Source organism: Oryx dammah, unplaced genomic scaffold (assembly GCF_014754425.2).
Source record: "Oryx dammah isolate SB20612 unplaced genomic scaffold, SCBI_Odam_1.1 HiC_scaffold_11, whole genome shotgun sequence".
Taxonomy (NCBI): domain Eukaryota; kingdom Metazoa; phylum Chordata; class Mammalia; order Artiodactyla; family Bovidae; genus Oryx; species Oryx dammah.
Genome location: NW_024070195.1, coordinates 1,863,440 through 1,881,243, shown reverse-complemented (window position 1 = coordinate 1,881,243; position 17,804 = coordinate 1,863,440). Strand labels below are relative to the sequence as shown.

At 53.8% G+C, this 17,804-nt stretch overlaps 1 protein-coding gene across 2 annotated transcripts in view; it reads left to right on the top strand.

Moving 5' to 3' along the window:
- Positions 1–39: 39 nt before the first annotated feature.
- SLC22A23 (solute carrier family 22 member 23) overlaps positions 40–17,804 on the top strand; it is a 122,858-nt gene continuing 105,093 nt past the window's right edge. Inside the window, exon 1 of one of the 2 annotated variants that reach the window (XM_040249353.1) lies at positions 40–707. In XM_040249353.1, coding sequence (XP_040105287.1) covers positions 75–707 — 633 coding nt within the window. In that variant the 5' untranslated portion in view covers positions 40–74. The remainder of the gene's footprint in view (positions 708–17,804) is intronic. The other variant, XM_040249352.1, reaches the window with a different exon arrangement.

The window sequence follows — 17,804 nt, the reverse complement described above, 5'->3', positions numbered from 1 at the left end:
CGCGCTCTGCCCGGGGCCCCGCGGGAGCCTCTGCCGCGCTCTATGCGCCTCTGCGGGCGCCGCGGGCCCGGGCCATGGCGATAGACCGGCGGCGCGAGGCGGCGGGCGGCGGGCCCGGGAGGCTGCCGCCAGCGGCCGAGGAGAACGGTGCCTTGCCGCCCGGGGACGCGGCGGCCTCGGCGCCCCTCGGGGGACGCGCGGGCCCCGGCGGCGGCGGTGACATCCAGCCGCTGCCGGCGCCGCACGCCGCCGGCGGCCCGCACCCGAGCCTCCTGTTGCTGGACTACGACGGGTCGGTACTGCCCTTCCTCGGGGGCCTGGGTGGCGGCTACCAGAAGACCCTCGTGCTGCTCACCTGGATCCCCGCGCTGTTCATCGGCTTCAGCCAGTTCTCGGACTCCTTCCTCCTGGACCAGCCCAACTTCTGGTGCCGCGGGGCCGGCAAGGGCGCCGAATCGGCGGGGGTCACGGCCACGGGCCGGTGGGGCGGCGGCGACCTGGCCAACGGGACCAGCCCTCCGACCACCCTCTTCCCCGCCGCCCCCTGGGGGACAACGGGCCCCCTCGGCAACGGCAGCGGCGCGGACGGGGGAGAGGCGCCGCCCCTACCGTCCCCCCCGGACAAGGGGGACAACGCCTCCAACTGCGACTGCCACGCGTGGGACTACGGCATCCGCACAGGCCTGGTGCAAAACGTGGTCAGCAAGGTAAGGGCAGCGACCGCGCCGGCCCCTCGTCCCCCTCCCGAGCGAGCTCCTTGCCCTCCGCCGTCCCCGCGCGCTCTGCAGAGGGGGTCCTGCGGTGGTGCGCGCCCGCGTGTCCACGGCCTCCCGTGGGCTCGCCCTCCTTGCGTCCCCCAGACAGAGGTGCGCGGCTGGACTCCCGCAGCCCTCTGCGGTGGCGCTGCCTCCGGACTCCAAGGGGCACCCCAACTCTCGTCCCCGCTGGCACACACGCAAGGGGCGCCACCCCCTCTGCGAGGGAGCGAGCTTCCCTCCCCCACCCTGGAGCTGTCACTTCGTTCGGGCAGGGATGGCCCGCGGAGGGCAGGGATGGCCCACGGAGGGCAGGGATGGCCCGCGGAGGGCAGGGATGGCCCACGGAGGGCGAGAGGCTGATCTGTGAGCCGCTGGCCCTAAGGACCTGGCCCTAAGGATGCGCCTCTCTCAAGGTCTGCCCGCTGGAGCCAGGCCCCGGGCTCAGCCCTTTGCCGGCCCGCTGCCGCGAGTCTCCCCCAGAGAACCAGCCCCACCAGAATCGCTCCTATGCCCAGGCGTTCTTCCTGGAAGACCGCAGCCATCCCCCGCTGGCTCTGGAAACTGACTAAAGCTAAGGGAAGAGCTCAAGTGGGGGCCAGAGAAAGAAACGGCTCCTGAAACTTCCCTTTCCCTGTCCCCAGGCTCGGTCCTCCCCAGAGGCTGGGGTATTTACTTCCGGTTGGAGTTTGCCACCCCGTGTTCCTGAGAAAGCAGACACCTCTGGAGTATAGGAAGGGTGCTGAGTCTGTGCTGTTCCGGGACAACCCGGCTCCCACACAGCAGCCCTCTTGTCCCGGAGTTGAGATCAGATCCTGGTCAGCCTCCGCTCAACATGGACTTGCTCCAGCCCAGGGGTCCCCTCTAGCCAAGGTCCTGCATCCTGGGAGACAGAACAGAGTGTTTGCGAGAGATGTGTGGCCTGCACAAAGGTGGAGAATGGGCTCTGCTAGGAAAGAGACACCTACCTATCGTCCGGGTTTCCTAACATGTCAGAGAGGTCGTATGCCAGCGTGTCAAACAACTTGTGATGTTTTGTTCCTTGTGTATCTTAAACAACTAATTTGCATTTCAAAGTAAATGTAGATCTTTTTCCCACTTCCGTGCAGTTCTAGGCAGAGTTTGAAATGCTTTGCTTAAATGCAAGACTGAAATTTGATGGTTTCTAATAATCCATGGGCATGTATTCCCTCTTTCCCCGAAATGTGTGTTAGTAAACAGTTGTGCTTCATGGATGTGTAAGATGAAACTCTTACATCATCATAACCATTGTTTCAGCTTGTACCAGCCTGGTGAGAAGTGATCTGGCCTCTGGGAACTGTTGGATTACCTGTTAATAGGGAGAGGCTTCTAGCTTGTTCACCTTGAGCCCCCCGCCCCCCTGTCAGCCTATCCTCTGCCAGGGCGTTTCTGTGACCGTTTCTCATCCATGGAGGTCAATATCTGTCTTTTGTTTACCAGCAGGAAAAATGAAGAACGTTGAGTATCTTAACACTGTTTGTCTGTCTGTGAAAGTAAGGGTTTGCAACACTGTCAAATACTTTGAGCCTCTTTCTACAGAGGGGAGGAATAACGGAGATCAAAGCAGATGCATGTACAGAGTGGTCTGTCCCGGGGTGACAGGGGAGGCCAACTTGGAGTTAGGAGGTGGGACAGAGAATCGTTAGCCTAGCGGTGCTGTGGATGGTGGGAGGAGACAACTACAACCGTCCTTGAAAGCAGGCTCTGCGGGCACCTCGGAGAGCTGGACAGGTGTTCCAGGCGAGTGATCGAGGGGCTCACGTATGCGCAGCGTGGTTTGGGGTGCCTGTTGTGTCTGCTCCGTGCAGCTGACAGGGCAGTCCAGGAGATGCAGACTTGGGGACAGTAGGGAGAGACACATTTCCCTGTAAGACCAAGCTAAAAAGGACATATTGATTTTCACACACAAATAGGATCTAAATAAAGGTCTGTCCTTCCACGGTGTTCCGTTCCATAACCGATGCTCTCAAGAGCCTTTTAAGCACATTCTGGCAGTGCTAAGGCCGGCCGTCTCCTCTGCGGGCCGTGCCCCCTGGATCCTGAATCAGACGGACGGAGGTGGAGCGCATCCTGGGTGGGTGCCGACTCCAGGGTTGGGGGCCTGGAAGCTTGGCTTGCCCGGGGGTAGAGCTGGCAGCTTCTCCTGTCAGTGGAATTGCGGGGTCTGAGGAGTGCCCTCTGGTGCCCTCCTCCCCAGCGGAGTGCCCAGGTCTTCCCACTCAAAGAAGCCCGTGCTGGGTTTCTGTCATTTGGCTTCCCTTGGCATGCGTGTGCCCCTCCCTGCCCCAGAGGCCCTGTCCTCTCCCCGGGTGTTAGGTGGGGAGGGGGGTCCTTGCTCTTCCTTTTATTGTTGTACACAATGGTGTTGTTCAGTTGCTTGGTCACATCCGACTCTTTGCAACCCCATGGACTGCAGCACGCCAGGCTTCCCTGTCCTTCACCATCTCCCGGAGCTTGCTCAAACTCAAGTCCATTGAGTCGGTGATGCCATCCAACCCTCTCGTCCTCTGCCGTCCCCTTCTCCTCCTGCCTGCAATCTTTCCCAGCATCAGGGTCTGTTCCAGTGAATCGGCTCTTTGAATCTGGTGGCCCAAGTATTGGAGCTTCGGCATCAGTCCTTCCAATGAATATATTACATTATATTAAATACATGTTATAGCTATACACCATTAATATATATATCTCATATATTGTCCTTTCTGTTGCAGGGGCTCCCCACCTCTGTGCTACAGACCAGCACCTCCTCTCAGATCAGTAGCAGCACTAGATTAGTAATAAAGGGCCCAATGAAAGCAATGCACTTGAATCATCCCCAAACCATCCCCTCGCCCCCAGGCTGTGGAAAAGTGTCTTCCACAAAATCAGTCCCCGGTGTGAAAAAGGCTGGGGACCACTGGGTTATACAGGCTAGAATAGCCTCTACACACGTGAAACTGCCAGGCCAGGAAGAGCTCCAGGCTGTTAGAGTTCAGAGGGGCCTTGGAGCGCACAGACCTGCACCCCCTCTCGGTGGCGTCCCCAGCGGGGCCGTCCCTCGCTGAGAGCCCCTCGAAAGCTAGCAGCCCACTTCTCAGCTGCTCTTCCGACAGAAAGACGTGCTTTTTGGCAGCGACAACAAGGATCATCTCATGCCTGTTTGTGCAGCATTCTCCGCCAAACGATTCTTCTTCCTTCGTATCACACCTGCTCAGACATCTGAGCGTACAAGGGCTGGGTCCTTTCCTGGCTAGGAAATTTCCAGCTCCTTCAGTCCTTCCATAAGGAACAGAATTTGCCCTTCTGATGGCTCCACGCGGCCTGCGTGTCTCTTAAGCAGACCGCTCAGGACATGGCTGGCAGGCACATACAACCATGATCTGTTCTGATCAGAGTCTTCCACTCACGAAGTTCATAGTCAGCGTGTGAAGGCTTTCAGTAGACGCGTCATCTGTCTACCTTGAGACCACGGTCACCAAAGCTCAATGGATCCTGTTCAGGCAGGGACTTCTAAGCCAGTGCCCGTGTGACGTGCTTGCTAGTTTCGGGTTGCTAGGTCTCTCCGGTTAGGATCTTTTTTTATTTCTACCTTATTTCTGTTTTTGTAAATTTCTATTCTTTGCCTTGGCGCCTGGTGTTTCAGGATTCATGGTGCCTTCAAAACAATGCTGTTGATGCCACTTTTGTGCTGCCCCGTAGTCTTCAAAGCATTTTCACGTGTTATTGCCTTTGGTTAAGAATGTTGAGCCGTCCAAGACCAGTCTTAACACTGTGTGGTCTTGAGTTTTAAGTCGGCTCACCAGCCTTGAGTGGACCATGAAGTTGGTCCGCAACTTCCACAGGCTGTTGACTGCTCTTCCTTTTATCCCCAGCCACGTAGGAAGATTGTCATGCTTAACACAGCTCTGCTGAGTTTAAAACACTCCTCTCGATAGTTTGCATGAATCCTGTATTGTTCAGAGTGAACCCTTGTTGGTTTCTAATGCTCTCCACTTCCTTGAACAACCCTTAGAATTTTGCCTAAAATCAGTGTCAGTAACACTTCCTAAGCTTCTCTCTCTTCCTGTACGTGAAATTTAAGATGTTTGTTTATCTCACATTCTGATATTTTTTTCAATTTGCCAAGAATTCTCATAGATTGCTGGCTTTTCTCCTGTGTAACCTGAGAGTTGTTTAAATATCCCAGGAAGTAACTTGACTTCTTTTTCTGGGGCCCAAGACTAGAAGTTCTTTACAGGGGCTCTGTACAACTAGGATGGAAAATAATTACAATGTCATCACAATAGGAGTAGTTTAAGAAAGAACTCACCGTAGGTCATCCTAACGTGGTTTTGTTTTGTTTGCCTACTATATGCAACACAGCAGTGAACATCTTTGTGCGTGGTGTTTTTTTTTTTTTTAAGAAATTGACCGTAATAATAATAAAAAAAAATTGCACCCACATGGGACTGAACATAAAGAATAAAAGCAAGATTTCTCACCATCTCTGCCTCTAAGTTCCCTCTTCAAAAGCAACCATGGTTACAGTTTCTTATGTGTCCTTCCAAAAATATTCTATTTTCATTTCTATCTATCTTCTCTCCTAAACCTTACCATATCGTAGGCACTGTTTCATGCTTCTTGATCACCTGTGTGGGGGGAGGGTGTGCATCAGTACTGGGAGGCTCCTCACTGTTTTTCTGTGTAACAAGTGAACAGGTCGCCTTCCGGAGGGGCCTTTTGGTTATTATGTAATGTATAGTGAAATTCCGGCACACTGTGAAACTTAGAAGTGGAGGCTGTGTTTTTATTTTGGTAGATGTTGTCAGAGTGCTCTCCAGAGAGATCTTATTGCCAGTCCACACTTCCCTTGGTTAGCTGGGAGGCCCGTCCCCCAGCCCACCCTGGGGCTTGTCTCAGTTCTAAATGAGAAATTGTCTGTGGCCTTTGTTGCCATTTGCGTTCTCTTCTTAGGAGGGAGGTTAAACATCTCTGAAAATCCTCAAGCCGTTTGCTTTCCCTTTTCTTTGAACTGCGTCTTCACATCCCTTTTGTGTGTATCTTTGGGGAGGGCATTATTTTCTTCCTGATTTACTGAAGGACCTTATGCATAAAGTGAATTAAGTGTTTGGGATGTTTTGTAAATGTTTTTCCCCACAGTGTGTTATTTGTCTTTTGATTTTGTTTGTGGCGTTTGCATCACGCACAGACGTTTGATTTGGATTGTGTCAAATGAATTTTTTATGGTTTCTGGGTTTTGTGTTAGACTTAGGGCTTCTATAACCCTGGAATATCAGGGAAAAAACATTGTCTTTTAATATTTTTATGATCTCAGTACTTTTTTGATTTGGTGTTGTAAGGTCAGATTTGCTTCTTTTGAGCTATATTAGGGTAAATTACTGGGAAGGAAAACACATGTTAGGTCAGCAGGTATAACAGCTTTTCTTGAAGGTTTTGACTTGCTTGTGACAAGCTCCTCTGCTTAGAATCTGGCCTGGTCCTCCCTGATGGGGAGACTGGAAGTTGCACGGTTACTGAGCAGCTCTTCATCTTCTGGGGGACGGTGTTCATCCCAGATCTCACCTTTCCTTCATCCTCTCTATCTGGATCAGCTGCACAGCCTCTTGTCTTCAGCGTTTTTTTACAAGTCTCAGTTCATCTTGGCCTTCAGTCCCAGATAGTACTGAGTCAACAGTTGATGTCATTTATGGGGTGGGGAGGGAGGTGGGAGGGGGGTTCAGGATGGGGGACACACGTACATCCGTGGCTGATTCATGTCGATGTGTAGGAAAAACCACCACAGTATCGCAAAGTAATTAGCCTCCAATGAAAATAAATAATTTTAAAACAAAAGTTGATGCCATTTAAGAACAGAGGATGAGATGGACTCAATGGACATGAATGTGAGCAAACTCCGGGAGATGGTGAAGGACAGGGAAGCCTGGCCTGCTGCAGTTCATGGGGTCAAAGAGTTCAAAGAGTCAGACACGACTGATCGACTGAACAACAACAAAATCATGCTGGACACTGAATGTCCGTCCTGGCTGGGAGCTGGCTGGACCACACGGTCAGGATGCAGGGCTGGTGGCTGGGAGCTGGCTACCGTGAGAGCGTTTGCCCCGTGGACATCTGCAAATACTGCACACCTAGGTTTATTTTTCTTCTTTGAAGCCGGTTGTTAGGCAATCAGCAGGCCCCTGAGTGTGACCCTGGGCCATTCCTCTCTTTTTTTCCCTAACCTCCCCCACCCCTGTTCTCCCTTCCGCAGGCCAGGCATTGTGCTCTGTGTGGGGGATATAGCGCCAGGCGGAAATAGCGCAGGTCCCACCGAGCTGATAGACTAACGAGCGAGGTGCACCTTAACTAATCGTCATGACTTTTTAATTACAAACTGAGCTGAGTGCACAGAAAGAAAGGGAAGTGAGAGAGAGCAAGAGCAGAGCACCTGGTCCAGGCGGACTGGCCTCACATTGAGACTTAGGCCTGAGATGCTGAGAGGCGGGGTGGGGGTGTGTGTGTGAGTGTGCGTGGGTCTTTCCCTTGGAGAGCAAGTGGCCTCTGCAAGGGCCCTGGGGCCTTCAGGAGCCTGGGTCTGCAGGGCGGCCCAGAGCACAGGCTGAGGTGACTCACAGTCACAAGATGAGTTCAGCCGGCCGAGAGAGGGGCTGGAAAGGCAGGTGCCCAGGGAGGGCCTGTGGGGTGAGATGGGGGCTGGGGTCGACCCTGCTTGGGGCCCCGCAGACGGGTGACAAGGAAGCTGGGCCTGCTTTTCCTGTCGGAGGGAGGCTGCTGACCACAGGAGGGGCCTGAAGGGGAGCCATGGAGAAGCCCCCTGGCCAGCAGGTCCACAGCAGGCCTTGGACAAGTGGGCCTGACCCAGCCCCAGCGCTGTTGATAGGAGAAGCACCTGCCTTGGAGAGTTCTAGCATTTTCTTTTGCCCTCTGGCTCCAAAGGGGAGGCTGCTAAGTAAATTTCCCCGAGGTTGAGGGCCCTGAAAAGGGAAGCCACCGGCTAACATGGGGTTCATTCAACCAGCTTCACCCATGCCCAGCGCCCGGCATGGGTGAAAGGCTGTCCTGGGCACAGCTGACTGTGGTGTTATATACAAGTCTGAAGTTCAGTTCGGGGAGGAGGAGGCGGGAGGTCATTGGCATGTCCAGAGCTGGAGCCACTGGGTTAGAATCTCTTACCCATTCCCCCTGAGGGTGTGCCTGCCTCCGCCTGGGGCCCCAACTGGGGGACGGAGCTGATGGGGGGAGCCTGCCCTTTATCTTCATCTCTACTGGCCAATCCGAGGTGGGGTCCTGCTGCTGCCTGAGGATTGAGGTGGCTGGGGGCTGTTACTGTGGCTTCCTGTAGCGGGCCGTGCAGACCTGGCGGGCAGCTTCCCTGATCTTTGCTCCTTCTGGCTTCCGAGCCTGTTTCCTGGGACCCTTTCCTCCTCCGTCAGCCCGCCGGTCCCTGTTAGATCCGCCCGGTCTGCACACAGTGCCCCCGGGACTGGCCGTGTGTCTGTCCTTCACCCCACTAGAGGTGTACCTTTCACCCACTGAGTCCTCACCATGAACATCAGCTCGCCTGAGCTCATGTCATGAAAATTCCGCTGCTCTCTAGTTTGACAGGGAGGTTATGACCCATTCATCTGTAGAGGGGGGTCAGGGCTGCCCGCCCTGCCAGGCTACCATGGGACAGAATGGGAGCAAGCCCCCCCACCCTCCAGGAGACACCTGGAAATCTCAGATTCCTTTCCTCCTCATCTGTGGGGTAAGGACTGGCTGAACGAGTCAGGTCAGAAATGCTCAGATGGGGAGGAGCTGATAGACCACACCTGGACGGGCAGTTGAGTCTGTGGCAGTTCCTGCGCGTCTCTCACCTCCGCCAGCAAACTGCTGACATGAGGAGCCAAGTGCTCCTTTCAGACTGGCTGCCCCGCTCCAGGGCCGGAGGGGCCGGCCAAGAGGGACCTCCGGGGGGTTTGCCTGAAAGACCCCTGAAGGGGCTGGTTGGTATTTGTGGTTCTCGTGTGAAAACAGAGCAGGTCTGTGGCCACAGGGCCCAGGGATCTGACAAAGCAGAGGAGCTTCCTGGCCGCCTAGTGGGTGGAAGAGTGGGGAGGCTTCCTTGCCTCCACTGAGGCCCTGGGTCAGAAATCTAAGTCCATGCCCTTCGATGGAAGACGGTGTTCTGAGTTTGGAAGCCTGGTTGGCTGTGCTGGGTGGAAACGGATGGAGAGAAAGTGGAATTTTAAACAGAGGCAGAGGGTAACCTGAGCCCTGACCGCAAGGAAGATCAGGGGAGGTGACTTCAGGGCAGGTGCAAGCGGGGAAAGGGCCAGACTCCACCTCAAGTGGTGTTCCTGGTTCTGTCTGTGGGAGGCCTTGACCTGACCTTGGTGGTCTACGGACCTGTGTCTCAGTGTTTACCCGCTGCTGGTCACTATATAGGGGCTGACCTGCCCCAGACAAGTGACCTGGACATTCAGAAGCCTGTGTTTCTGGGAAAGGGGGCAGGGTTATGGGCTGGTTGAAGTGGGTTTCCCCTACGACAAATCGTTGCTCTCCTAGAATACCGCCAGTGGGCTCTTGGGTCCTCACTTGCACAGATCAAGTGCTGACACACCCTGGGGTCTCAGGACTCATCTGGTTCCAAGTAATGAGACAAAATCTCCAATGATGTTAATTAACAAAACAGAGAAGAAATTGGTTGGAAAAATGCAGAAATGGCTGAGGAAACCCAGGGTGGGATCTGAGAGCAGAAAGTGGGGCAGGGGGCTGTTTCAGGGGCCCTGCCACCACCTTCAGCCTGTCGGAAGCCACGTCGGAAGCCATGTCAGCTTCTCCTGGAACTGGCTCCCCTCCACCCCCTCAAGACTGGATGTTGCTCACCTGGTCTTGAGTCAGGCAGTGGCCAGTGTGGGCCTCCGTCCAACGCTGGATTCCCGGGTGCAATTCTTATGTCCACTCAGGGCCGAGGAGGCAGGGTTCAGAACACAGGGTGCAGTTATCCAGGGTGGGGGACCCCTCCAGAGCTTCTGACAGGAGACAAGAGTCGCTGTTCTCTTTTGGGGTGAAAGGGACTAGGGGCTGCTGCTAAGAGATGGCTCTTTTTGGCAATGAATGGAGAATAAATGAATATTGATGCTTTCACCATTAAATGCTTCCAAGTTGTCTTCTTCCCAGAGACTCAGGATGTAACCTACCTGGCTCCTTAAGCTTGGTGTGGAATCAGCAGGACCATGCTTCCTGAGGCTTTTTTTCTGGAAATAGGTGTAGATGGCCTCAGCTGTGAGCTCCAGGTCAGAGGGGCTTGGAGCAAGCCCCTGGACAGGCACTGGAACGTGCAGCCCAGCGTTGCCCCCACCCCTGCCCCTCAGGGCGGGTCTGCAAACCTTTCTTCTACTCACGACCAGCCACGTAACTTGCAAGATGAAAACGCAGGGCCTTTTGTTCGTATGGTTCCCAAGAGGAAGATGGCAACCACAGAGCCGGAAGCCAAATGCGGCCCTCCTGGGCTGGCCCTGGGGGCTGTGCGTCCGTCCCTTTTCACAGAGCCAGCGGTCAGCGCTGCGAAGCCCAGCAAGCGTCCCCCTGGCGTCCCGCCTCTCGCCTCCCAGTTTCACATCCTTCTGCTTCTGCTTTTCCTTCTCTGTGTTCGTGTCTTTTTCTCGCTCTTGCAGTGAAAGTAGAACTCACTTTTGGGGGGCCTGTGTCTGGGGACACGGCCCTAACCTCTTGAGCTCTGAGTGTCTAGTTAGCAGGGGGCCTGCAGCGCTCCGAGGGGCCGGGAGGCTCCCTGCCCTGGAAACCCGGCTGCTCAGAGAAGTGAGACACTTTCCTTATCTGAGCAGCGGACCCACCGCTGAGTCACAGGAGCCCGTGGGGAGGAATGCTGGTTAAAGCATTGCTGGTTGTTTGTCAGCTTTTTTTTTTTTTTTTTTTTAAAGTGGGGAAGAGGGTCAGTCTTTGTATAACTTAATTCCTGCTGGCTGACGGTCACATTTTACGTGCGATGACGACAGTGCCGGTGTAAGCCGGCCGCCAGCCTCCAGGGGTCATGTTAAAGGATGGGTGGTTATGCACTCAGCCCCGTAATTTGCGCTGCAGACTGTTTCCTCCCAGATTAGATTAAAAGCCGCTTTTCCTGTGTGTTTAAAAGATGCTTTCCTTTGGGTAGTATAGTCCTTTTCACAACAGTGACTCTTGCAATCCAGGGACGCGGTGTGTCTCTCCGTCTGCCTGGGCCGTCTCTGGTTTGCTCCATCAGTGTCTCGAAGTTTTCTATATACCATCTTCTGTCTCGTTAGGTAGGTTTATCCCTAGGGATTGTCTTCTTTTCGTCACAGTGGTGGATGGGATTGTTTCCTTAACTTCTCTGTCTGATTTTTTATTGTTAGTATATAGGAATGCAAGGGGTTTCTGTGTGTTAATTTTATATCCTGCGACTTTGATATATTCGTTGATTAGTTCTCCTAATTTTCTGGTGGAGTCTTTAGGGTTTTCTATGTATAGTATCATGTCATCTGCAAATAGAGTTTTCCTTCTTCTTATTCAATCTGGATTCCTTTTATTTCTTTTTCTTCTCTGATTGCTGTGGCCAGGACTTCCAAAACTATGTGGAATAATAGTGGCAAGAGTGGGCACCCTTGTCTTGTTCCTGATCTTGGAGGAAATGCTTTCAGTTTTTCACCACTGAGAATAATGTTTGCTGTGGGTTTGTTGCATATGGCCTTTATCATATTGAGGTAGGTTCTTTCTTTGCCTGTACTACCCAAAGTAATCTATAGATTCAGTGCAATCCGGATCAAACTACCAACGGTATTTTTCACAGAAGTAAAGCAAAACATTTCACAATTTCTATGGAAACACACAGGACCCTGAATAGCCAGAGCAATCTTGAAAAAGAAGAATGGACCTGAGGAACCAACCTCCTGACTTCTCTCTATACTGCAAAGCTCCAGTTATTAACAAACTATGGTATTGGCACAAAAACAGAAATATAGACCCATGGAATGAGATAGAAAGCCCAGAGATAAACCCATGCTCCTATGGGCATCTTATCATCAACAAAGGAGGCAAGAGTATACAAGGGAGAAAAGACAGCCTCTTCAATAAGTGGTGCTGGGTAAACTGGACAGCTATGTGTAAAAGAATGGAACTAGAACACTTCCTGACACCATACACAAAGATAAACTTAAATTGGATTAAAGATTTAAATGCAAGGCCAAAAACTATAAAGCTCTTAGAGGAAAACATAGGTACATTCTTTGACATATATCATAGCAAGATCCTCTGTGACCCACCTCCTAGAGTAATGGAAATAAAAACAAAAGTAAACAAATGGGACTTAAAAGGTTTTGCAGAAAAGGAAACAATAAAAAGATTAAAGGACAACCCTCAAAATGGGAAAAAATAACTGTAAATGAAACAACTGACAAAGAATTAATCTCCAGAACATACAAGAAGCTTTATACCAAACAACCCAATCAAAAAATGGTTAGAAGACCTAAACAGACATTTCTCCAAAGAAGACAGACAGACGGCAAGCAAATTCATGAAAGATTCTAAGCACTGATCATTATTAGAGAAATGCAAGTCAAACTGCCATGAGGTATTACTTCACCCCCGTAAGAATGGCCATGATTAAAAAAATCTACAAACAGTAAACGCTGGAGAGGATGTGGAGCAAAGGAACCCTGAATGTAACTTGATACAGCCACTATGGAGAACAGTACGGAGCGTCCTTAAAAAGCTAGAAAGAGAACTACCACATGACCCAACAATCCCACTACTGGGCATATACCCTGAGAAAACCATAATGGAAAGAGAGGCATGTACCACGATGTTTGTTGCAACACTTTTTACAGTAGCTAGCACATGGAAGCAACCTACGTGTCCGTCGATGGATAAATAGATACAGAAATTACGGTACATGTATACAATGGAATATTACTCAGCTATAAAAAAGGATGCATTTGAGTCGGTCCTAATGAGGTGGATGAAACTCGAGCCTATTATATAGAGTGACTAAGTCAGAAAGACAAATCTTGTGTATATCAACACACACATATGGAATCTAGAAAGATGGTCCGGCCGAACCTATTTGCAGGGCAGCGGTGGAGACGCAGACACAGAGGACAGACCCGCGGACCCTGGGGGAGGGAGAGGCCGGGGCGAGTCGAGAGAGCACCACGTCTGAGAGGGAGAGCCCTGCTGTGCTCCGTGACAACCTAGAGGGGAGGGATGGGCTGGGAGGTGGGGGGAGGCGCAAGAGGGAGGGGACACGTGGATGCCTATGGCTGATTCATGTTGACTATGGCAGAAACCAGCACAACACATAAAGCAATTATCCTCCACTTGGAGGATTCTAGGAAGACTGTAAGCATGTATCGTGCACATGTTTATCAGCAGGGAGATGGATCAAAGTGTCTGCAGAGTGACGTCTGTGTGAGGGGATCATGAATGGTCACGGTTTCCCTCTTTTCATCTCTATTAAAAACGAGATTAAAAATGATAAAATATTCCCTGATCAACAGGGAATATTAAGTGTATATAATGTGTGACTGTGTGCTTAAAAAAAAAAAAGATGCTTTACAAATTGGGCACTCTTGGTGGCTTCTTCCTGAGGCATCCCACTATTCCCAAATGGACACACATGAGCGTTTGCAGAAAACACAAAGTCCTTGTCCTACTTTAAAACTTTTTTCATAATTTGTGGTGAAACCTTCATAACTTAAAGTTGGCCATTTGAGCCCTTGTGAGTGCACAGTTTGATGTCACTGAGGCCATCACCGTGCTGTGTGACCGTCACCTCCACCCCCTCCAGAACTTTCTCATCTTCCCAAACTGAACCTCTGTCCCCGTCAAACACCAGCTCCCTGTCCCCCAGCCCCTGGGCCCCACTCTCTACTTTCTGTGAATTGACTATTCAGCACCTCATGTAAGTGGAATCATTCTCTGTCCTCATGGGGGTGGGGGGTGAGCTGATTTAGTTCTCGGATGCAGAGGACGGAACCGCAGGTCAGCTCAGGCCCGGCGTCCTGTTTCCAGGAGCTGCTGAGGACCGTGCTGAGCCCTGCGATGCATCTGAACCAGCGGCTCATCACGCTGGGCCCCATCCTGGGCCCCGGGCCCCATCCTGTCTTTAAGCCAGTGTTTTCCAGACCTGTTCGTCAGACTCTTTTCTTCCAATGAAAGGTCCGCGTGGACAGAGTTGGTCTTTTAGGATCTAGGATCGGAGGCGCACCTGGGGAGCTCTGGGGAGCGCCTGCAGACCCCGGCATCCACTGTTGTAAAGGTCCTCGGGTATCTCCACGTGGGGTGTTCTTCCCCGGAGGACATGTGGGTGTCACATCGGAGGACGGGGTGCTGGTGACTCCTGGGGGGCAAGGGCGCTGCTCTGTATGGCACAGCAAAGGGTGATCCAGCCCAATGTCGAGGGCTCAGGTCCAGGCTAGCGTAGACATCCACCGTGTGGTGTAGACGCCCAACCCAACAGATGGCCAGGGGCAGCCCAGCTGAGACCGCGGCTCCCTGGGAATGCGGGTCGGAGCTGCAGAGAGGCTGGGAATGGCCCTCAGCCTCGGGGAGGGGCACGCGCGGCTCTGAGAGCCCTCAGCGAGGCTCGGTCCGCGGCCAGCCTGCCCTGGGGAGGCACGCTGTGAAACACCAGCTGGCCCAGTTTACCTGTAAACGGGTGTTGCCAACAAGTCCGCCCCTGACTAAACATGCCCTTTAAACCTCTGCTTAGAATAGTGGTTAACTACTTGTAAAGGAAACATTTATTTGCAAGTAACAGGTATTTATTTTTAAAATGGTCCTGATTCAGACCAGTCTTTTCGGTAATTCCCATTGAGGTGGTTTGATAGTGTTTTCAGCGGCAGGAAAAGAGCTGCCCCCTGCGGGGCCAGAACCGGGCACGAGCACTGTTCACAGCGTCAGAGCCGCGATCAGGGTGACCTCCCCACCCCCCTGCGCCCCAGCACAGGCAGTGAAGAGCACCGCTCATGGCGTCAGAGCCGCGATCAGGGTGACCCCCTCTTCCTCCAGCACGAGCACCGTTCATGGCGTCAGAGCCGCGATCACGGTGACCCCCCCCCTTCCTCCAGCACGAGCATCGCTCACTGCGTCAGAGCCGCGATCACGGTGACCCCCCCTCCACCAGCACTAGCAGTGAACCTGCCGCGGTCCAGGTGTGACGTCGCCCACCACACGTGTGCCTCTGAGACTCACCCTTGGAGGGTCTCCAGAGCTGCTGGCATGGGGCCCCTCCACCGACTGGAGCCCACTGCCCACTTCGGGGATGCTCGGAGCCCCGGCTGCGCCAGCTGGTGAGATCTTTCCCTCCTTAGACACTCACCGTGCCATCCGTCTGTCCCGCTTGCTGTCCTTCTGAGGGTCTGTGCTCAGCGTCCTGATAGGAAGAACTATCCAGGACTGCGGGCGTGGAGGCCTCGCAGGGTGTTCTGGGGCTGGAGCACGTCTTCGCGCTCGTAGAGGTAACTTTCCAGTAGGAAATAAAGATGCCTCGGTCCACAGTCACCCAGAGAGACACAGAGTACAGAGAGACAGCGGCGCGCCTGGAAGCTTCTGGAGCTGTCGCATGGTGGGCGAAATGTCACGACTCCTAGACTCCAGGGTAGCGTTTTTTATTATTTCATCGTGATAGAAGTTTTACTTCTAATGCTTTCTCTGGAAAGTCCCAGAAGAAGCCACTTTTCAAAAATGGGTATTATCAAGGTTATGAGGCTGTTTTGAGCTTTTTTGGGGGTTTTGTGTGTCTGCAGATAACAGGTCTGGATTGAATTGTGGTTTAGGCATAAGCAGTGGTTTCTCTCCTTAATGAGTCTCTCACCTGCCATCTTATTTTTCCCCATTTGTAACTCTAGTCTTCCATTGACTGGAGTTTTGACCGGAGTCTCAGAGAAGTGATTACAGGAAGGCCAGTGAAGAAAGAAATCCTTGAGGCTTGGTTACGGGTCTCAGTCCAGTAGCAATTTAGGGGACGCTGGCGTGCTGCGATTCATGGGGTCGAAAAGAGTCGGACACGACTGAGCAACTGAACTGAACTGACGTGACCTGAGCAGGCGGGAGGGTGGGGTGACCAGGGTTTAAAGACTGTTTATGATACTGAGGTCCTCCCAGGTGGGGCTGGTGGGAAAGAACCCACTGCCGATGCAGGAGACACTAGAGACGTGGGTTTGATCTCTGGGTGGGGAAGATCCCCTGGAGGAGGGCACAGCAACCCACTCCAGTGTTCTTGCCTGGAGAATCCCATGGACAGAGGAGCCTGGTGGGCTACAGTCCATGGGGTCACAAAGAGTTGGACACAACTGAAGCGACTTAGCACGCACGCCTGATACCGAGAGTAGTTTCCAAGAGGCGTTTTCCTCGCCAGGCGTGAGGCCATGGTCTACACCCACCTCTCCTTGGCGACCAGGTTGAGCCTGTAGGGCAGAGGCAGCAGCTGAACGCCCTCAGGTGCCCATTCACACAGGCAGGGGACGCCAGGGGCAAAGTGCAGAGGGTGTGCCGGTCGGATGTTTGCTGGCAGCTCTGTTTGCTCAGCGCCATGCTGAGAGCCCATGAGTCATGCCCCTTGGACAGGGAGGGCCCGGAGAGGAGAATGGGAACAGCGTGGGTGGGGGAGCCTGAAAGGGGGGGTGTGCGGGGTGGGGCCCTGCAGTGCTTTCTCCCGAGGCCTCTCCCCCTGGGTAGGGGCTGCCTCCTCCCTGGGTCCTCACAGGTCTCTCCTCTGAGCACCTGTGTCCTGATTTCCTCCCCGGTAAGGACAACGTGGGACCCCCCCCACCGATGACCTCCTCTTGACCGCTTAATCACCTCTTGATGGCTCACGTGGTGGAGAATCTGCCTGCCAAGGCAGGAGATGGGGCCTTGACCCCTGAGTCGGGAAGATCCCCTGGAGACGGAAATGGCAACCCGCTCCAGTGTTCTTGGCTGGAGAGTCCCACGGACAGAGGGTCCATGGGGTCGCAAAGAGTCAGACACGACTCAGAGACTAACACTGTCACGTCTTGAAAGCCTTGTGTCCAGATTCTGCCACATCTGAAGCGCTGGAGGGCAGGGCTTCCGCAGGTGGATTTTGAGGGGACAGATTCCATCCTTGTGTTGGCACGGTGACCCTCCCGACCCCGGCTTTCCCTGCGTGTCTTCACCTCGCTCTCTGCCCGCTGTGTCTCTGTGTCCACCTGTCCCCCTTTCCTAAGGACACCAGCCCCCCGGAATGGGGACCCATCCTGCTGATGTCACTTGATCTTGACCGTCTCTGTGAAGCCCCTTCTCCACGTCCGGTCGTGTTCTGAGCTGGGGACACAGCTCGGCCCACGACAGGGAGCCCTCCGGGAGACGAGAGCAGGTTCTTATTCTCGCGCTGGGGTGACGGATCTTCCCCACCCGGGGATCAAAACTGGGTTTGCTGCACTGCAGGTGGGCTTTTTACCGTCTGAGCCCCCAGGGAAACTCCCTCTGAACCTGACCCTGCGCGCGCAGCTCCGTCACCCCGCCCCGAGCAGACGTCTCCGCCTCGGGCAGCGCAGCACTGACCCGCGGCCTCGTGTCCGCTGCTCGCCGGGCGTCTCCCGTGAGCCTCGTCCACGTCCCCGCCACGTCGACGGCTGCTCCTGCTCCCACGGCCTCTAACCCGTCTTCCATCGCTCTGCGCCGTGCTTGGGGTCCCCTGTCTCCGGCCGTTACAGCGCAGGCTCCGTGAAGGTGAAGTTCAGAACTTAGTACGCTCTTCCTGATCCTTCTTACCTTTCAGTTCTGAGGCTTCCAAGCTGATTGACAGAATCAGAGCAGCCGGTGGGAGGCCTTGCCTTGCTTGTCATCTGGGTCAGCCTCCCTCTCTCTTCTTTCTGGGGGTCGGAAGCAGGAGTGAGGGGGTGCCTGTGGGGGAGACGCTGCAGGCTCTGGGACGCAGGGATCTACCTAGAGCTTCCCGGGTGGGCATCCTGGCCCACAGCTGCCCTGCACCCCTCGGGCGATGAGGGGGCCGGGGATGGTGCTGAGGTGGCCAGAGGAACCCTGCGGGGACCCCCTGGTCCCCTGACCGCGGGG